Here is a 21,247-nt window from a genome sequence, read left to right as displayed (position 1 = left end):
TTGATGGTAATTTGATTGTTTCATTTGATCTTACAAGTGAAGAGTTTGGAGAAGTGAAGCTTCCGGATAGCCTAGTTTATACTCGTTGTAGAAAATAGTTATTTGAACGGGTTTTGACAACAAAAAATGGGCACAGAAAGAAATGATCCGTTTAAAAATGGTCAACAAAAAATGGGCAAATGCAACTTCAAATCCAATTCCAAGCATAAAAAAACACATTCTAGCAATTTTAGAACCACATCGAAGCTCAAACAACTCAAAATACGAACCATTCAAAAACAGATCACCAGGAGTAAAAAAAGAACACCATTCAAAAGATCGGAAATTTGCACATAGAGATGTAGCAAATGGAGGAGGCTCACAAGCCTACTAATATCTATATAACTAACATTACAAACGTGTTAAAACAGACCACAAGGAGTAAACGGGTACACTTTATCGGGTAATTGGGTCGGGTAAACGGGTATATAACTAAATCCCAAACCCGTCCCAAACCCGCGAAAAAAATAACAACTATTCCCAAACCCCATTAACCGACCCCAAACCCGTCCCAAATGTGTTGGGCTTCGGGTTTACCAATCGGGTTCGGGTTTGATTGCCATCCCTACCCCAAATAAATCTCAAACAAGCCCTAGCCTTTGATTCCCCAAATTGAACAGAAACATGCAAGTTTAATCGGAATTGTGTTAGGGCTTTTGTTCGACGGATGTAAACGAATAAAATCGTGTAAAGAACTTACCTAATTGAGCTCGGTATGAACGATGAACGACTTGGCCAGAGTTTAACTTTTCCGGCAAGAGAGAGAGAGAGAATGGGTACTTGGCCGGAGATGCCTGATTTTCCGGCGAGAGAGGATGTTGTTGGTGATGGGTATATGGCTGGATGTTGGTGAAAGCCCTAACTTTTTGTCCTTTTGTGAGCGTCTCCGTCGTCCCACACACGACGTTCTCGACGACGTCGGGCCTGGCGAAATGGTGTTGACAGCGGTGTCGGGCCAAGATGGGGTGGGCAGTGGCGAAGCTTGAAAATTTCCAATGGGGGGTTGGAAGTCACCAAACCTAAAAATTCTAAATAAGTAATTTTTTTTTATAATAGGAGGTCGAAAACGTATATACCTAAAAAATTCTATACAAAACGTACATACATAACACTACTGAGCGAAAAGTTCGGGGGGTCGAACCCCCCCTCCCGGCCCCTTGAAAGTTACGCCATTGGGGGCAGGGACGGTCCCCATACCGTCTAGCCTAATGTTTATAAGTTTAGATAACCTTTTAATTAATCCTAAACGACCACTTCAAGACCCTTTTGAACTAGTTTTATTTTATAATTAAAGAAACATTTAAAAGCGATCAAAAATCTAAACCTTACTAATATCTATATAACTAACAATACAAACGTGTTAAAAAACAGATCACCAGGAGTAAAAAAAAGGAACATGCAACATGAGAATTTACACATGGGAAATTAATAATCCATAAAAGCATTCTGTGAATCCTAACCAAGGAAATTAATAGCTTCATGGGCCTACTTGTACTTGTCTTTCTGGGCATTTTCCAGGCCCCCCTTTTTAAAATAGGAATAGCTCTGGGGGGTCGAGCCCTCGCCTATACTTTAGGCAAATTAGGCCTACCGATGGGGCTTACCTTGGCCATAGGGGTTTTTACGAAGGGCCTCATTACAGAAGCCGGAGTCTCAGAAGTACTAGCGGGTCCTCTTCGCATGATGCCCGCAGGGTCGGATTCGGTGGGTAACTCTGGCGGTTGGGAAAATACAGCCTTTGTAAAGATGTTTATGGGCTCACAATGATTAATTTAGCAGAAGGTGATGCCCGCGGAAATGGGAGTAGTAGCATTTCTTTAAGCATCTTCCGCTCTTCATCAGCAGAAACATTGCTATTCAGTCTAATTCGTACTTCCTCCAGCTCAGGTGACTTGGCGATGATTAGTTTCACAAATTCCATCTCAAGAGGCAAGTTACTATAGTTATGTATCTCCAACATCTCAAGATGATCCAAGTTCAAATCTGGGTAGCCTTCTGGATCAAGAAAGTTGGCTGGAGTTTGTTGAACAGGCGATTTGTCATTATTATCCATCTAATTAGAAAATAGGTTAAAAACGTCAATAAAAATATAAAGAACCACTGCCATAATAAATAATATTAAAACTATTTACCAGAAAAACGATTCTCCCCAACACAGGGGAGCTCCTGATGATACAAAGGGCAGAAGAAATCTCGTTTTGTTCCACCAAACACACATGCAAAAACAGATAACTGAGATGGACTAGTGAAGCTGGAAGCTTATGTGGCATGCCACCTGCACACAAGTACTTTGACCAAATACGAAAGTCAGATTTAGCAAACGCCATAATCTTACATCAGATGTAATCTTTAACTTAAACAATACCTTCATATAATGCTTTGTGATACCAAAACCCTCAAGCAAAGGAACACATTGAAAAAGATCAACTAATGTAAAATTGTTTCCTCCAGCTGGTACAGACTCAATGCCTTTTCCTACTTCTATCTGCATTTAAAATAACATCATCATCAACTGAAGAAGCTTTAATCCATAAATGGTTATATAGAACTAACCAAAATGAAAGACTGAAGCAGCGGGCACTTGGAAATGAAATGTTGAAGCACTTGAGCAGAAACCTCAACATTCTGAAAATTCATGACCGTCAATGAACTAACCCCGTTAAACGTCAATGGGGGTTCCAAAGTACAATTTTCAAGATGTACATGTTCTAATCCTTGCAATGCAAAGAAAGAAACCGGTAACTTGTTGGATCTATTATCACTAATAAAGATAAATTCTTTCACTGTATTTCCCCTTGCAAGAACACTTAATATCTGGGCAAACTCAGACTCCATATGAAGTTCGCCAACCGAACATCTAAACTCTACTATTGTCGGACCGTTGTGGAATAATAAAACATGGAAGATAGCACTGATAAGCTTATACTTGTTCAACTGTATGCGAAGATGATTAACCATATTGTCTGTAAATACAAGTTTAGGCATGCCCCGCCAAGTATGCCGCCATTTCTTTGACAAAACACTCGTTCTCAGTGCTTCTTGGAGGGGTATACGAGTTAGAATATCCTCAATAATGTTTTGGGGAAGGGTGCTGATGAAATCCGATTTTAGTTTTCGAGTTCTTGTTGGGGGGTGATGCTCCATATTATAATAGTGCTGCTGCATGGTAGAATGCAAAAACACAATCAAACTCCTTAATCCTAAATTCCTTATTCGACAACAAATAGTCAGGGGTTGACAAAACACACACTAGAATCAGATTCAGGGTTAAAAAGGAATGACATGGGGGGCCTCCGAACAATAACACAAATTTACTAAAATCAAATATATATCAAATTCTTAAACTGGACTGAACTGATCTTCATATAGCACTATTGATCATGAAAAGAACTAGAAAGCTGTACAGCAGTTGGTTGTTAAAAAAAAAACTGAATACGAGTCACCTCTGGCAAAGAAAATCAGCAGAAGACGAAACACAAATGAAGCAATGAAGATACTCAGATAGTAAGAGCTTGAACCGGTGGCCGGTTAATCCATGAAACGTTGCATATGGAGCCATGGAGAGAATATCAATCCACAATCTTTGGAATTTGGAAATTGTTAGAAAACCAGATATACAACCAATAACTGTTTTCAGCAGTTCTCCAATAACTAAGTTTTACAAGTTGATTTCAAGCACTACTTGAGTAGGAGGTAGGCACCCATTAGGCCATTTTCATGGCCCAAAATAGAAATGGGTCACTTGGGCTGCACTTACTAATTAAGTTTGGGTTGTTATTAACGGGCCTACGAATTAATTTCGGAAATGATATCTTTGATTCAGTTCAGGGGAGCGTCTGATGATACAAAGGGCAGAAGAAATCACGCTTTGTTCCACCAAACACACATGCAAAAACAGATTTTTGAGATGGACAAGTGAAGTGGGAAGCTTATGTGGCATGCCAGTTGCACACAAGTACTTTTACCAAATACCAGTGCATCTCGGATTGGCATACGAGTAAGAATATATTCAATAATGTTTAGAAGAAGGGTGCTAATGATATCAGAATTTAGGGTTTGAGTTGTTGTTGGGTTTTGATACTCCATATGATAATGCTGCTGCTGCAAGGTAGAATGCAATTCCCCAATCAGATTTAGGGCAAACGATTGAAAATTGGGGGCTTCGAGTAATAATAAAAACTTAATCAAATCAAACTATTTCGAAGTGGATATACATATACAATTATACATTTATCAAATTCTTGAAGCGAATTGATCTTTAAAACACTATTCATGCCAAGGAAGAGTTATAGAATTAAATTCATCAGCAAGAAATAAACTGAGTACGAATTAAATACCTCTTGTCGTCTAGGGTTTAAGCAAGCGATTTGTTGAATTCGCGGGGGCCTTGTACTGTACTCCCTCACTCAATCGTCTTCTAAGATTTGGGGCTTCATCGCCGCTTCGTTTTCCCAACTGAACCCACTGTCGTTGCGTTTGTATTACCATTTTACATTTTGAGTTTTAGTTTTCATATTTCGAAAATGGGCCACTATCTAGCAAAAAGCAATAATTTGGTTTGGGCCGAAACGGTTCTAACCTAAATGGGGTCGTCTTCAAATGGTAAGTGTCGAATCCCCTAACTAAGTTAGAGCTAAATAACATAAGTTGTAAGAGTTTGTAAATATCGAATACGTTTTCTGTAATTACTGAAAACAAAGTACACAGTTTGCAATAAGTGACATAAATAAATGACGATTTTTGTAATTTATTCTAAAGAAAATAAAAAAAAAACATAAAAGGAAATGTAAGTTTTGTGGCAAAAGGGAACCCAACAAAGGATGATTCGTCGACAGAAAAAGATGACGAGGAAGAAGAGGATGAGCATTATGAGTATGACGAAGGAACTGACACCGGTACTGATGGGCAATTAGATGAGAGCAAAGATAACGGTAGCGAGATATTTTTAAACACTGATAGATGCACCTTTTTTTTCCGTTGGTTATTTTTCCTTTTTTCTTACTAAATGTTTATTGAAGCTTTTTATCATTGTTTTGTGATTGTTTAATGCGACATAATATTAGATATTATAACTTACGGTTATTGTTTTTTTATATTCCATACACCGACAGACATGCATAACATTTTCATTTGTTCAAAGGTATGACTTGTATAATTTTACACAATACACAAACGTCGAAACACAATTGTCTCGACTTTGAAACATAAGACTTTGTGATTCTGTTAACGCATACGTGCGTAGAGGTGTACAAAAAACTGGTTTTAGAACCGAAACCGGAAAAAAAAAACCGAAACCGTTTTTTTTTTAACCGGTTTTTTCATAACCGGTTTTTTTTAACCGCCGGTTTTTATACCGGTTACTATTCTTGACTTCAAAAACCGGTTATTAACCGAACCGGTTAGTAAAAAACTGGTTAAAACCGGTAAAAAACCAGTTTTTTGGGGAAAAACCGGTTATACCGGTTATTGTTTTGGACCTCAAAAACCGGTTAGTAACCGGAACTGGTTATAAAAAAAACCGGTTTTTATTTTGGGTGAAAAAACCGAAACCGGTTAATAACCGAAACCGGTTTTTAAAAAAAACCGATTTGTACACCTCTATTCGTGCGTACTTATTCATGTATGAAACTGCACACATGTGTATGTATTATGTATAAATCCGTACACAAGTGTACTTAGTTGAATAATGTGTTTTAGATACTATACATAACAGTACACAAGGGAAGGTTCATTGGGGAACACTTAAAAATTGGGGAACAGCGGGGAACCGGCTCAAACGAACTCCGATTGGACTCATTCCAGCGGCGTTGGAACCGGCTCGTCGAACCCTAACTAAGATCTTTCAACCCTAAACCCTAAATCCTAACTCCTAAACTCTAAACCCTAAAGCTAAAAAATAAGGCTAAAACCTAAGATAAACCGTACAATCTAAACAATAAACCCTAAAAACTAAACCCTAAAGGCTAAACCCTAAGCTAAACCCTAAAGCTAAACCCTAAACCCTAAAGCTAAACCCTAAACACTAAATCTATACCCTAAAGCTAAACCCTAAAGCTAAACCCTAAAGAAAAACCCTAAAAGCCAAACCCTAATATATTTAGGGTTTAGGGGTTATGATTTAGGGTTCAGGGTTAAAAGATCCTAGTTAGGGTTCGACGAGCCGGTTCCAACGCAACTGAAATGAGTCCAATCGGAGTTCGTTTGAGTCGGTTCCCCGCTGTTCCTCATTTTTTAAGTGTTCCCCAATGAACCTCACACACAGTACACATGTATAAAAAACAAGGAACTACGATTTTGAATAAAAAAACAAGGAACTTTACAACTTGACTTTGAAGCCTTGAAGATAAACTAAAGGGATGTGGAAACAAGGAACTTCGATCTCGAGGAATGGGGATGTGAATCCTAGGCCGAAGGGTTATGTTTTTTTTTCTTTGAACAAATGACAGGTAAGAAGGAGTCGTTTTAGAAAATAGTTATTTGAAAAGGTTTAGACAAAAAATGGGTACAGGTTGAAACAGGCCGTTTAAAAAATAATCAATTTTGTTTGGTTAGAATATGTTTCAAAGTATTCAAAATAAGAAAATAATTAACTTGATTTTGCAAAACCTTGTGACATTCAGAAGGGTAAAAACATGTTTCCATTCGGTACAAATAGGTGCTAGATAGAAGAAGGTCAAAATAAAACAGTTGTCTATTACTTCTTACAAACTAATTGTTCATAGATAACACAAAATGGCATTATCAAAACACAAACAAAATAGTCCTTAAAAGCATTCAAAATGAGAAAATTAACTAGCATCATCATCAAACGAACTAAGGAAATTAACTAGCGTCATTAAAATAACCGCCTTCATTAAGAAGTTTCTGGGCGTACAATGGTTAACTTTGCAGAAGGTGATGCCCGCGGAATTGGGTTTGAAACCAACTCTCTAAGCATCTTCACTTCTTCATCAACGGAAACATTGTCGTTAAGCAAAATTCGAACTTTCTTTAGCACAGGTGATTTGGCCATAATGAGCCTCACAAATTCCATCTCAAGAGGTAAGTTACTAAAGTTATTTATCCAAAACGTCTCAAGATGATCCAACTTCATATCTGGGTAGCCTTCCAGATCAAGAAAGTTGGTGGCAGTTTGTTGAACAGGCAGTTTTTCATTATCATACATCTAAGTAGGAAGCATGTTAAAATGTAAATGTAAGTATAACGACCACTACCGTTAAAATAATAAAACTATTTACCAGAAATTTCATAGTCTCCAACACAGGGGAGCTCCTGATGATACAAAGGGCAGAAGAAATCTCATTTTGTTCCACCAAACACACATTCAAAAACAGATAATTGAGATGGACAAGTGAAGTTGAAAGCTTATATGGCATGCCACCTGCACACAAGTACTTTGACCAAAGACGAAAGTCAGATTTAGCAAACGCCATAATCTTACATCAGATGTAATCTTTAACTTAAACAATACCTTCATATAATGCTTTGTGATAGCAAAAGTATTAAGCAAAGGAACACATTGAAAAAGATCAACAAATGTAAAATTGTTTCCTTCTGGTACAGACTCAATGCCTTTTTCTAGTTCTACCTGCATTAAAACATCTTTAATATAACATCATCAACTGAAGAAGCTTTAATCCATAAATGGTTATATAGAACTAACCAAAACGAAATAATGAAGCAACGAGCACTTGGAAATGAAACGTTGAAGCACTTGAGCAGAAACCTCAACATTCCGAAAAGTCATTCTTGTCAACGAACTAGCCCCGTTAAACGTCAATGGTGGTTCCAAAGTACAAGTATCAAGATGTACAACTTCTAATCCTTGCAATGCAAAGAAAGAAACCGGTAACTTGAAGGATCTATTATCACTAATAAAGATAATTTTTTTCACTGTATTTCCCCTTGCAAGATAGCTTATTATTTGGGCAAACTCAGACTCCATATGAAGACGAACAACCGAACAGTCGAACTCTAGTGTCTCCGGACCATTGTGGAATAATAAAACATGTAAGATGGCATTGACAAGCTTATACTTTTTCAACTGTCTGGAAAGATGATTAGATGCAACCAAATCGTCTGTAAATACAAGTTTAGGCATACCCCGCCAAGTATACCGCCATTTCATTGACAAAACACTCGTTCTCAGTGCACTTCGGAGTGGCATACGAGTTAGAATATCTTCAATAATGTTTTGAGGAAGGGTGCTGATGATATCCGAATTCAGGCTTCGAGTTCTTGTTGGGTTTTGATACTCCATAATAGTGCTGAAAAGTAGAATACAAACAAAAAATCAATCAAACACCTAAATCTCCACAAAGCATTTCTATAGTAGTTACTCTAACCAATTACCTCTGGTAAAGAAAATCAGCAGAACACGAAACACAAATGAAGCGATGAAGAAACTTAGATAGTAAGCGCTTGAAGCGGTGGCCGGTTAATCCACGACGACGACATTCGTCGGTTGAAAAAAGCAAGAGGAGATTATTACAGGAGCGGACAGTCGACAGAAGGGCTTTATAGATAGATGATGTATTGAGCAATGAAACGTTGCATATGGTGCCATGGAGAGAATTTCAATCGACATGCTTTGGAATTTGGAAAATCATTATTACCTCCACTGTGTATATTTAATTAATTAGGGTTTATGGTGTCGAGTCGGTAAAGGTGGTCGACACCGATCGGTGACCACCGCCACATTTGTTTACCGTTCCAACATTACCGATTTTGGGGGAGAAATCGGTGAAGGTTCACCGACTCGGTGAAGGGAGGGAAGGGGAGAGAGAGGGTTGTGTGGTGGGGTCCATGCTTTCTCAACCAATCACATATTTTTTCTTTTTTTTTTTAAATAGTTAACCAAATCCCATTAGGTAAACCATCGCAACGTTTTTTAGCATTAGGTAAACAATTGACATGACGCTATATGATTAGGTGATTTGGTAGTTTACCTATTCAAGGTGTCTAACCACTCCCTACACCCTTAGGTAGCGTTTGGTATGCAGGATTGAGAGGTGAAATGGAATGGACCATTGTGAGGGAATGAAGAAAAGAGTGTTTCATTGGTCGATAGAATGGAATCGTTCATTATAAAATACATTTCATTTCCTCAAAATCATTTCATCCGTCCCCCCATGTTTTTTTCCATTCCATTCCATCTTCACACTTTATTAACAACACCACACCACAACCCACCACCATTGCTATCACACACACACCACCACCACCACCATCATCCGCCGCCGTCACCCACCCCCACCCCCGCGCCACCCGCCACCACCTACCGCCGCCACCCGCCACCTCCGTCCTCGCCACCGTGCGTCGCCACCACCCACCTTCGATCATCGCCGCCACTATTGCCGCTGCCACCTCCGATCACCGCCACCACCCAACCCCCCCCCCCCCCCCCCCCCCGCTATCAACCGCCACCACCCACCGCCACCTCCGACCACCGACGTCGCTGCTACCACCTCCGACCACCCCTGCCACCACCATCGCCACTGCCGCCACCTACATGCACTGTCATCCACCACCACCGTTGTCACCATCTGCCGTCGTCTCCACCCATCACCACCGTGCCGCTACAACTGACACCTAGCACCACGCCCCATCATCGCCCATCACTGACCACCGCCATCTGATTTTATTCATTTGTCTTTTTTCACGTACCAAACAACAAAAAGTAATTGTTCATTCCATTCACACATGGTAACCAAACAAGACATGGAATGTTAGTGATCAATTCCATTACCTCATCCATTCCATTACCTCGTCTATTCCATTCCATTACCACATACCAAAAAGACCCTTATGCTTTGGATTTGGAAAATGATTATTACCTCCATACTGCGTATTTAATTTTTTTTTATGAACGAAGATAAAAGAATGTTTATGAACATAAATGTATAAACAAGACCTATGTTCATATTCGCTAGTTTAAGTAAATAATATAAAACCTTTTTTGTGTTCGGTCATTAATTAAACGAACTTCTTCTACACTCAATTATCTATTTGTTTAGAGGTATTGTTTAACATATCTAATATCATTTAACTAGTGTAGCTAATGTTTATAAGTTTAGTTAACCTTTTACCTAAGCCAGAAAAACAATTTAAGTTATTTGAACTTTACACAACATAAGATAACTTTTTTTACAATTTTATTTTAATCAATCTATTTACCTATATTGAAGAAAAAAACGAGGAACTTTACATCTTGACTTTGAAGTCTTGAAGATGAACTAAATGGCCGGATGTACAAACAAAGAACTACGATCTCAAAGAATGGAGAGTGATTTTTTATAAGGTTGGCCGAAGGATTATGTTTTTTTTTTTTTTTTTACTTTGAACGGGTGACGCATAAGAACGATTCGTTTTAGAAAATGGGTGACAAAACGCTTACCGGTTGAAACAGACTGTTTAAAAATAGTCAATTTGGTTAGGTTAGAGCTTGTTTTAAAGAATTGTCACCGTATCGTATAGAAAATTCGGGTGTGAGCCGCTAATTGAATTTCAAAGATGTTAGAAAAGAGCTTACACCATCGGACTCTTCTCTCTTCGTCCTTTTCTTCTTTCTTTAAGTCATAAGCATCCGAGCTACGGGTGTGCAGTGTTGCCACCACCCCCTGCTGCTATGCGGCTGCAAGAAAACCAACACCATTTTCAACTTTACCACCGTCTAAAAAACAGACCAGACGAGTATTGATGGATTACGCTTTGTATATATCTCAACCACACATCAGATCACAACACTCTACAGAATGCATATTGACAGCATCAAAAACCTTTCCAGTAGAGCTTAGGATTTTGTACTGCCGCGAGGAGACTCCTAGCATGCCTGAATTTGGTTTAAAAGCATGTAATCCCATATAGTGACCAACATTTTACCATTATAAAAACTTTTCCAAGCACCAAACTAGCTTTATGAAGTTTAACTAAAATAAATTTGTGTATAAATTGCAAGATCTTATGAATTAACCACTTCATCCAAATAAAAGCCTTTATATAGCAGTTTATGGGCGATCAATGATTAATTTAGCATTAGGAGAAGCCCGCGGAAACGAGAATAGCAGCATTTCTCTAAGCATCTTCAGTTCTTCATCAACAGAAACATTGACATTAAGCTTAATTCGTACTTCCTCTAGCTCAGGTGACTTAGCCATGATAAGTTTCACAAATTCCATCTCAAGAGGTAACTTACTAAAGTTTTCTATCTTCAATGTCTCGAGATAACCCAAGTTCATATCTGGGTACTCTTCTGGATCAAGGAAGTTGGTGGGAGTTTGTTGAACAGGCAACTTGTCATTATCAAACATCTAATTATAAAACATGTTAAAAAGTCAATAAAAGTACAACGAACCACTACCATAAATAATATTAAAACTATTTACCAGAAAATCAATTTTCTCTAACAACGGGGAGCTCATTATCATACAAAGCACTGCATAAATCTCGTTTTGTTCCACCAAACACACATCCAAAAAACAGATTTTTGAGATGGACTAGTGAAGTGGGAAGCTTATGTGGCATGCCACCTGCACACAAGTACTTTAACCAAATACCAAAGTGAGATTTAGCAAACACCATATTCTTACACCAGATGTAATCTTTAAACCTGAATACTACCTTCATATAATACTTTGAGATGTCCAAAGTCTGAATCAAAGGCACACACTGTAAAAGATCACCAAATGTAAACTTGTTTTCTCCTGCTACAAAGTCAAGAACTTTTTGACATCCAACCTGCATAACAACATTGTTAATTAAAGAAACTTCATAGATGGTTATATACTTATGTAGACCTTACCAAACAGAGATACTCAAGCAGCGGGCACTTGGAGAGGAACTGTTTAAGCATTTGAGCAGAAACCTCAACATTTTCGAAGAACAGTTCTTTCGGTTTATTTCCCTTTGCAAGATAACTTATTATCTGGGCAAACTCAGAATCCATACGAAGATTACCAACCAAACCATTAAACTCAAGTGTTGTTGGACCATCAGTTCTGGTCAACCAAAGCAGAAGTCCAAGTTAAAGTCAACGATAATGAAGTTTATCAGAATTGCTGATGTAACACCCCGAAAACGAGTTTGGTAATTAAACCCCGTTAATACTAAAGACGGGGAAAGTACCGTTAGTGGTAAAAGTAAACTGTCAAATATTAGGAATTTATTTAATAATCCTAATATTTATTTGAAGTGAATAAAAAGCTTTTAAGAAATAAAGTGATAGAAGGCCCGAGTTAACGGGACCCGAAATAAACTTAGTCATAAATATTCTCGAACCCGCAAAGTTAACTAGGAATATTAAACCTAGTTAATAAGTGGGGAATATTGTTAGAAATAAGTAGGTTGTTCCCTACTTAATTAACTAACCAAATTAGAGGGGCCAATATTGTTAAAATTGAAACTTAACTTTAATTAATTAAATAAAACACACCAAACACCCCACAAGGAGGTGTCTGGTCGTACAAGAAGAACAGGGGGGCGATCCCCACACATCAAAACCCTAAGTCTTCACCAAACTTGCAAATTGATGGCTCAATCCAAGTCAAAATCGAAAATCAAGCATAGATTATTGATCCCCATTGAAAGGGGAGTCATAAGGTATGTAAATTTTATGAAAAATCTCTAGTTGGATTTCTAGGTAAACTTAGAAATCTGAAATTTGATGGTTGCATGTTTGTTATATGATGAATTATGAATGATTTGATGTCTAGGAATAAACCCTAGTCATTTACTTGTTGAATTGATGTTCATAATTGTGAATTCATGATCACCCGATTATGTGCTAAATGAGTTTTGTAGAAACATGATGAACCCTAGAATCATAATGGTTAAATTGTGTTAGTAGAACTCCCTGAAGTTGGATTTGAAGTTTGATGTTAGTACTTGTTAGTTATGCTAGAATTTAAGGGTTTAGAACACTTAAATGGGCTGGAGAAATTTGATGTTTCGTGTTGCACACAAGGTGCTTGATGAAATGCTTGAACAAGAAAATATAACAAAACTGATTGGGATTAAAAATTATTGGGCTGCAGTTTTAAAAAAATCATATAAAATCATTGGAACGACCTGTGAGGTTGAGCCTTATATGCTCAGAAAGCTATTGAAACATACTACGTTTTATGTTTGAACATGTTTGTTAAATTCTGATGTTAAACGGGTCAAAACAGTGTCCGAAGTCGGCTGAATTGTTTTGACAGCAAGCTGACTGGAAGCATTTTTTTTTACTTTAGAGCTGATTTTGTAAAAATCATATAAAATCATAGGAACATCGTTAGAAGACGTACCATATATGCCTAGAAAGCTATTTCAGAGTTCTACGATCCATTTTTGAACATGTTGATCTAATTCAGCTTTTAAATAGGTCAAAATGGTCAATTACAGCAGCTGAATACAAAATCGCTGCACTTTAGTAATGTTCTTATTAACCAAGAAAAAGACATATGATTGCGTATACTTGTTTAGTCATGAAGTATTTATTGTTAGGAACAAGTAACACTTTATATGACATGCTTAAAGTGTTCAAAATCACTTACTAACTAGTTTGTATAAATAACTTGACTAACGGGTCAAACGGTTAGTGAATGGAAAGAATTATGACAAAAAATAAATAAGTAAATAATATAGTTGTTGAATAAATAGCATACTTTGGTGAATAAGTGTGTGAATCCATAAGGTGTGATGGTCATGTTAATGGTTGACTAATCTAATCATCTTGTGGATATGATATGGTAGTTTGACTCTGACAAGCTAGGTAGGAGCTTGGAAATGAACGGGTCAAATGGATACAAGTTCAAGTATGAAGCTCGCAAGGATGCAAGGTAAGTATAACTTACACTAGTCATATATTTTAAAATGTTCTTTTGTCATATTGACTACGAATAAGACAAATGGTAATTTTGTCACACGTTGACAATAATCGTTAGTTTTAAAAGACGCTTTCCCGCGAAAGACATAAAGAGCCGAAAGTGGTAATAAACGGTTTATAAATAAAATGAGCATACGGTGTTAAAAGGAGCGAGTCATGTAGATGAGATGATAATAAATATTATCTCGCAAAGATAAACGGTCAATTCGGCCAAACGGGTCAAAAGGTGTAGACATCACCTTTTGACAATATCGACTAATGATTCTGGTGTCGAGTTATATGTTTACAGGAGTAGATATCCAATGGATACTCGCATCGCTCTTAATTAGCAATTATAAAGCAAGGTATTAAACCGGTTTAGTAAGTTGATCCGAGCCAGGTATGTATAATAGATTAACTCATCATGTAGAACTTGAAGTTCTATGAAAGTTAGGAAAAATAAAAAAAAAGGGCATTCGGTTACCTTAATAGGTAAACCGAAGGATTTAAATTATTTAGACAGAATGTTTTGAAAACAAGATTTGGTTAAAAATGAGAAATTAGAATCAAACAACAGGTTTGTTTGATAAAATCACGAACGGGTCAAATTTGGTAAAAAGGGTTAATAAGCCGAAGACTTAAAAGTCTTAAAATTTTGTTAATCCAGATGTTGGGTCTTGACTCCATTTGATGGAGGTTCAATTTACAATCACGTAGGAAGAAACGGTAGGTCAAACAGACGAGCGGTTTGAAAGATACGAAAGTATTCGTGTCAAAAACGGCAAAAAGGAAAGGAATGATGCAGGGGCCACCGTAACTTACTTACGGTGCCACCGTAAATTACGGTGGACATGATTTGGTTACGGTAAATGCCTACTGTTGTACGGTTGAATAATTGAAACACAGAGACCACCGTAACTTACGGTGCCACCGTAAGTTACGGTGGAGGTCAGAAATGAGTTTTTATTTTGGGTTTAAGATATCCATGTGGGATTTTCCTAATTTCCCCATTGTATTAGTTTAATTAATTATCAAAACTGACCTTTAAGTTGGTTTTGATCACAGGTGAATGTCGAGGGTCCCGGATGAAGATCGAGCATCGAGCAAGAACTGAACACACATTAAATAAAGCTTCCGCAACGTTGTTTTGTCGTTATTCTAAACGGTGATTTAAATCACATTATGTATATCACTTAAATTGTAAAAGTTTTTAATAAACCCGCATTTTGTACAGTATGTGTGGTCTTAACTACACATCTAATTGTGGTATTTTCATGCTAAATTGTAATTTAGTAACTAGGGTGTTACAAGTTGGTAATCAGAGCTCATGGTTAAAGATTAAGGTGTGTTCGGTTCGAGGCTTGATCGCAAATCCGGTAAGTACATGTATGTTAATAGCTTAGCATGCTAAAGTGTTGTAAACAACACATAGGGCTATCGTGTGATACACGTTACCCCAATTAAAATGATTAATATGGTTGACGAAAATACGCGCGTTGACGCGTATAGTAAAAAAAAAAAAGCCTTATATTATAATACGGGCGATTATTGAAGTTGAAATTACTAACTCTTGTGAATGTTTTAATTGAAGGACACTCGCGTCTGAAGATGACGAGAGTTGAACAAATTGCGGATATGATGATGGAACGGTCCGAGATGTGACAAGAAGAGCATACTCATCAAGGACCTAAATCGCGTAACGATCGCAAATAAGTAATGGCAAGGAATGCCCGTCGGGGCAAGCATTACCAGGTGCACATTTTAAACTTATAGTACAAACAGTAATATGCAACAAATACATAGTGAATGACAGTTGCATATAGAATATGAAACTTGGAAAACCTGGATAGGTTACCTATCCAGGATGACGTTTCCAAGAGAAATTCAGTAGAGAATATGTATTATTCACAAATTGTGAATAACAAGACAATAACAGAATTCAGTTTATATAGAAACTTGGACGAGAGTGATCATCCAAGTAAGTATTCTCAATATAAATCCTATTGAGAAAAGTAATGATCACATCAACAAATGTGAATAAATGTTTATAAAAAGGGACATTTTACATGTTCAAGGATAAACGACTAAAACTAATAATTGTTAACTAACAATTAAATAAAGTTTTACCAAATGAAATCATAAATATGGAAATAATTTGAGGAGTTACTTACATGGGACGTGATGTGGTAATTATAATAAGGTCACGCATACCATGTGTTGATCGCTTACTCTGGCCAAGTAAGTAGTGAACACATGATAGCATGAGCTTCTTATAATGAGCGCAGTTATGTCCGATGTAGTAAGGTCAAGATGAATGAAAATTTAAAGGATCCTTAGGGTCAAGAAATCTTATGGGCATACTCGTATAAATGGTTTTCGCGGGAACCATAAAAACGACGTATGGCGCACATAGAAATAAATGACCCAAGGAAATTCGTGACATAAGTCATTTCGGACGAAACAACCATGGTAGACAAAAAGGGCATTGTAAAACCAAAGTATAAATGACCCGCGGGGTCATAGAAACAAAGGTATTGCCCACATGGAAAAACGATCAAAGTCGTTGACTTTGGTCGTAGTAAAGAAATGATGATGATGATGATAATCATCATTCATAATTTATAAGACTGTCAAGGATGGTCGAATAAAGAATAAAAGTTTGGTTGAATAAAAGCGATGGATTTCGCTAAGACAACCAAACAAATTAAAACGAAATCTTAATATATACCGGAATGCTTGCACTAATAATGACTTCGGTAAAGTACCCGGTTGATGGGTAAGGATTTAAACACATGCGTAAACCGAGAAACGGGAACACGAATTTAAAGTCAAAAGAATCGGATTGTGAGTTATGACTGAAAGACCATAAAATTTCGCAAACAGAAATTTTGATAATTATATTCAACTATTCGAAGTCGAATGGGTTAAATAAAGAATAAAGTTGATTGTTTATAAGTGATGGATTTCACATTAATAAGTCAAACAGGTTGAATACAATATAACGCCGAATGGCACAAATGAGCGCTAGCCAGATAAGGGTAGCGTTAAATGCAAGAGAATAATGAGCCCGGTAATGGGATATAACCAAATAAGAATAAATTATGGACTGTCAATATCCTGGTAGGGATAATTGACAAAAGTTAAAGAGAAGATCCTAAAACTAAAACTTCGGTTTTAGTAAGAAATAATGTTTTTACAAACATAGACTCTGATAGGAATTTAAATAATAAGTATGAAAGATACAAATCTTGACACTGATTGGTGCAAGACAATATATTCGAAAAGTGATATTTTCGAAGATGAAAAGGTTAATATAAATTAAACATGATGTGACATGATCACGGTCAAGAGGTACAATGTGAAGAAGAATCACATTATAACCAAGCGAGCGGTAAAAAGAAACCGGACTAAGTCTAGTTAGTGAAACCGGTTAAGGTCAATAATTCAAGTTAAGAAATTTGGTTTGCTTGTAAGTGGTAAATTCGGTATAACTGAACCGAATAAATAAATTTGAAAATAAAAAGATTTGTTGCTAAAAGTGAAAGATTTCACTAAGGACCTTTAAACGGGTCAAAGTAACGGGTTCATAAAGAAATCCGATAGTATATGAAAGCATTGAATATCGCTAAGTTGATTAAACTAGTGGAAATAACGAGATTACGTTATTTCAAGTCGCATCATGTCATATAAGATACATAGATGATTAATAACCAAAAGGATATTACCATACTTTTCTGGTAATACTAACAATCGGTTAAAATATGAGAAATGCTTAATTGATTATCGAGAGCAAATGCATGGAGTGGAACTCGATAAATTAAGTAAGAAAAGGTTTCGGGGACGAAACCTCTTTAAGGGGGGTAGACTTGTAACACCCCGAAAACGAGTTTGGTAATTAAACCCCGTTAATACTAAAGACGGGGAAAGTACCGTTAGTGGTAAAAGTAAACTGTCAAATATTAGGAATTTATTTAATAATCCTAATATTTATTTGAAGTGAATAAAAAGCTTTTAAGAAATAAAGTGATAGAAGGCCCGAGTTAACGGGACCCGAAATAAACTTAGTCATAAATATTCTCGAACCCGCAAAGTTAACTAGGAATATTAAACCTAGTTAATAAGTGGGGAATATTGTTAGAAATAAGTAGGTTGTTCCCTACTTAATTAACTAACCAAATTAGAGGGGCCAATATTGTTAAAATTGAAACTTAACTTTAATTAATTAAATAAAACACACCAAACACCCCACAAGGAGGTGTCTGGTCGTACAAGAAGAACAGGGGGGCGATCCCCACACATCAAAACCCTAAGTCTTCACCAAACTTGCAAATTGAAGGCTCAATCCAAGTCAAAATCGAAAATCAAGCATAGATTATTGATCCCCATTGAAAGGGGAGTCATAAGGTATGTAAATTTTATGAAAAATCTCTAGTTGGATTTCTAGGTAAACTTAGAAATCTGAAATTTGATGGTTGCATGTTTGTTATATGATGAATTATGAATGATTTGATGTCTAGGAATAAACCCTAGTCATTTACTTGTTGAATTGATGTTCATAATTGTGAATTCATGATCACCCGATTATGTGCTAAATGAGTTTTGTAGAAACATGATGAACCCTAGAATCATAATGGTTAAATTGTGTTAGTAGAACTCCCTGAAGTTGGATTTGAAGTTTGATGTTAGTACTTGTTACTTATGCTAGAATTTAAGGGTTTAGAACACTTAAATGGGCTGGAGAAATTTGATGTTTCGTGTTGCACACAAGGTGCTTGATGAAATGCTTGAACAAGAAAATATAACAAAACTGATTGGGATTAAAAATTATTGGGCTGCAGTTTTAAAAAAATCATATAAAATCATTGGAACGACCTGTGAGGTTGAGCCTTATATGCTCAGAAAGCTATTGAAACATACTACGTTTTATGTTTGAACATGTTTGTTAAATTCTGATGTTAAACGGGTCAAAACAGTGTCCGAAGTCGGCTGAATTGTTTTGACAGCAAGCTGACTGGAAGCATTTTTTTTACTTTAGAGCTGATTTTGTAAAAATCATATAAAATCATAGGAACATCGTTAGAAGACGTACCATATATGCCTAGAAAGCTATTTCAGAGTTCTACGATCCATTTTTGAACATGTTGATCTAATTCAGCTTTTAAATGGGTCAAAATGGTCAATTACAGCAGTTGAATACAAAATCGCTGCACTTTAGTAATGTTCTTATTAACCAAGAAAAAGACATATGATTGCGTATACTTGTTTAGTCATGAAGTATTTATTGTTAGGAACAAGTAACACTTTATATGACATGCTTAAAGTGTTCAAAATCACTTACTAACTAGTTTGTATAAATAACTTGACTAACGGGTCAAACGGTTAGTGAATGGAAAGAATTATGACAAAAAATAAATAAGTAAATAATATAGTTGTTGAATAAATAGCATACTTTGGTGAATAAGTGTGTGAATCCATAAGGTGTGATGGTCATGTTAATGGTTGACTAATCTAATCATCTTGTGGATATGATATGGTAGTTTGACTCTGACAAGCTAGGTAGGAGCTTGGAAATGAACGGGTCAAATGGATACAAGTTCAAGTATGAAGCTCGCAAGGATGCAAGGTAAGTATAACTTACACTAGTCATATATTTTAAAATGTTCTTTTGTCATATTGACTACGAATAAGACAAATGGTAATTTAGTCAAACGTTGACAATAATCGTTAGTTTTAAAAGACGCTTTCCCGCGAAAGACATAAAGAGCCGAAAGTGGTAATAAACGGTTTATAAATAAAATGAGCATACGGTGTTAAAAGGAGCGAGTCATGTAGATGAGATGATAATAAATATTATCTCGCAAAGATAAACGGTCAATTCGGCCAAACGGGTCAAAAGGTGTAGACATCACCTTTTGACAATATCGACTAATGATTCTGGTGTCGAGTTATATGTTTACAGGAGTAGATATCCAATGGATACTCGCATCGCTCTTAATTAGCAATTATAAAGCAAGGTATTAAACCGGGTTAGTAAGTTGATCCGAGCCAGGTATGTATAATAGATTAACTCATCATGTAGAACTTGAAGTTCTATGAAAGTTAGGCAAAATAAAAAAAAAGGCATTCGGTTACCTTAATAGGTAAACCGAAGGATTTAAATTATTTAGACAGAATGTTTTGAAAACAAGATTTGGTTAAAAATGAGAAATTAGAATCAAACAACAGGTTTGTTTGATAAAATCACGAACGGGTCAAATTTGGTAAAAAGGGTTAATAAGCCGAAGACTTAAAAGTCTTAAAATTTTGTTAATCCAGATGTTGGGTCTTGACTCCATTTGATGGAGGTTCAATTTACAATCACGTAGGAAGAAACGGTAGGTCAAACAGACGAGCAGTTTGAAAGATACGAAAGTTTTCGTGTCAAAAACGGCAAAAAGGAAAGGAATGATGCAGGGGCCACCGTAACTTACGGTGCCACCGTAAGTTACGGTGGACATGATTTGGTTACGGTAAATGCCTACTGTTGTACGGTTGAATAATTGAAACACAGAGACCACCGTAACTTACGGTGCCACCGTAAGTTACGGTGGAGGTCAGAAATGAGTTTTTATTTTGGGTTTAAGATATCCATGTGGGATTTTCCTAATTTCCCCATTGTATTAGTTTAATTAATTATCAAAACTGACCTTTAAGTTGGTTTTGATCACAGGTGAATGTCGAGGGTCCCGGATGAAGATCGAGCATCGAGCAAGAACTGAACACACATTAAATAAAGCTTCCGCAACGTTGTTTTGTCGTTATTCTAAACGGTGATTTAAATCACATTATGTATATCACTTAAATTGTAAAAGTTTTTAATAAACCCGCATTTTGTACAGTATGTGTGGTCTTAACTACACATCTAATTGTGGTATTTTCATGCTAAATTGTAATTTAGTAACTAGGGTGTTACAGCTGAAGGCATTCCGGACGACTTTCTAGTGTTTCGGATTATTGTATTGTTTTGTATCCCGGACAATGTGTTTTGTCCGGGTTTAGTCCCTAGCCTATATATATGTGTTGTATAGGATTAGGGCAGATATATAATATAGACACACAGCAACAACAACCCTTGAGTGCTTGGTGCACCTCTCACAACATCCCATCCATTCTCTATCATTGTGTGTATTCTAGAGAGAGAGAGAGAGACTATGTGTTAGTGAGAGAAAGCTAGGGTTTAGATCTTTGTGATCTAAACCAGCTTGTAGATGATGTATACTCCTTTGGTTTATGTAATCTGTGATGACTGATTCGTTAATAAAGGGTTCATCTTCTACATCTTTCTATCTTGTTCATATTTTGTTCTTCATGTCTTGAATCAAGTGC

The 21,247-nt window shown here is 36.6% G+C and overlaps 2 protein-coding genes and 1 long non-coding RNA gene across 10 annotated transcripts; 1 reads left to right on the top strand and 2 right to left on the bottom strand.

Moving 5' to 3' along the window:
• Positions 1–341: 341 nt before the first annotated feature.
• On the bottom strand, positions 342–4,533 carry LOC110914958 (F-box/FBD/LRR-repeat protein At1g13570). Of its 7 annotated transcripts, none has more exons than XR_002578655.2 (6): positions 4,377–4,525; positions 2,593–3,198; positions 2,405–2,524; positions 2,172–2,327; positions 1,644–2,092; positions 342–1,058 (listed from the first exon to the last, which is right to left on the bottom strand). XR_002578655.2 is itself a non-coding variant. In XM_022159559.2 (6 exons), the coding sequence occupies exons 3-6, from the start codon at positions 3,181–3,183 to the stop codon at positions 1,790–1,792; spliced, it is 1,170 nt and encodes a 389-aa protein (XP_022015251.1). In that variant the 5' UTR covers positions 3,184–3,198; positions 3,483–4,140; positions 4,377–4,510; the 3' UTR covers positions 1,359–1,789. The 7 variants fall into 7 exon arrangements, 5 of the variants coding, with proteins under 5 accessions (XP_022015249.1, XP_035840913.1, XP_022015254.1 ...); XR_004883289.1 differs by having other exon boundaries at positions 2,593–4,140; positions 4,377–4,510; XM_022159559.2 differs by lacking the exon at positions 342–1,058 and adding an exon at positions 3,483–4,140 and having other exon boundaries at positions 1,359–2,092; positions 4,377–4,510.
• A 2,101-nt stretch (positions 4,534–6,634) lies between these two features.
• On the bottom strand, positions 6,635–12,008 carry LOC110914957 (F-box/FBD/LRR-repeat protein At1g13570). Of its 2 annotated transcripts, XM_035985017.1 has the most exons (5): positions 8,392–9,245; positions 7,703–8,306; positions 7,511–7,627; positions 7,278–7,433; positions 6,635–7,204 (listed from the first exon to the last, which is right to left on the bottom strand). In XM_035985017.1, exons 2-5 carry the CDS (start codon positions 8,297–8,299, stop codon positions 6,893–6,895), a joined length of 1,182 nt encoding a protein of 393 aa, XP_035840910.1. In that variant the 5' UTR covers positions 8,300–8,306; positions 8,392–9,245; the 3' UTR covers positions 6,635–6,892. The 2 variants fall into 2 exon arrangements, with proteins under 2 accessions (XP_035840910.1, XP_035840911.1); XM_035985018.1 differs by lacking the exons at positions 7,511–7,627; positions 7,703–8,306; positions 8,392–9,245 and adding exons at positions 11,659–11,775; positions 11,840–12,008.
• Positions 12,009–12,110: 102 nt separating this feature from the next.
• Positions 12,111–20,001, top strand: LOC110942303. The gene is made up of 6 exons (XR_004883288.1): positions 12,111–12,636; positions 13,771–13,856; positions 14,193–14,247; positions 14,948–15,634; positions 19,420–19,505; positions 19,842–20,001. It is a non-coding gene; the product is annotated as an uncharacterized LOC110942303 (long non-coding RNA).
• The last annotated feature ends 1,246 nt before the right edge of the window (positions 20,002–21,247 follow it).

The sequence above is a fragment of the Helianthus annuus genome, chromosome 16 (assembly GCF_002127325.2).
Source record: "Helianthus annuus cultivar XRQ/B chromosome 16, HanXRQr2.0-SUNRISE, whole genome shotgun sequence".
Taxonomy (NCBI): domain Eukaryota; kingdom Viridiplantae; phylum Streptophyta; class Magnoliopsida; order Asterales; family Asteraceae; genus Helianthus; species Helianthus annuus.
Note: the sequence above shows the minus strand (reverse complement) of the source record. Positions and strands in the feature narration are given on the sequence as shown.

Excerpts from the sequence above, each read along its gene's own strand:
- LOC110914958 (XM_035985020.1), bottom strand. The coding sequence starts at position 3,204 with ATGCAGCAGCACTATTATAATATGGAGCATCACCCCCCAACAAGAACT. Across the intron at positions 2,525-2,592 it reads TGCTTCAGTCTTTCATTTTG|ATAGAAGTAGGAAAAGGCAT; the intron begins GTTAGTTCTATA and ends TTTTAAATGCAG. Across the intron at positions 2,093-2,171 it reads TGGGGAGAATCGTTTTTCTG|ATGGATAATAATGACAAATC; the intron begins GTAAATAGTTTT and ends TTTTCTAATTAG.
- LOC110914957 (XM_035985017.1), bottom strand. The coding sequence starts at position 8,299 with ATGGAGTATCAAAACCCAACAAGAACTCGAAGCCTGAATTCGGATATC. Across the intron at positions 7,434-7,510 it reads TCACAAAGCATTATATGAAG|TACTTGTGTGCAGGTGGCAT; the intron begins GTATTGTTTAAG and ends CTTTGGTCAAAG. Across the intron at positions 7,205-7,277 it reads TGGAGACTATGAAATTTCTG|ATGTATGATAATGAAAAACT; the intron begins GTAAATAGTTTT and ends CTTCCTACTTAG.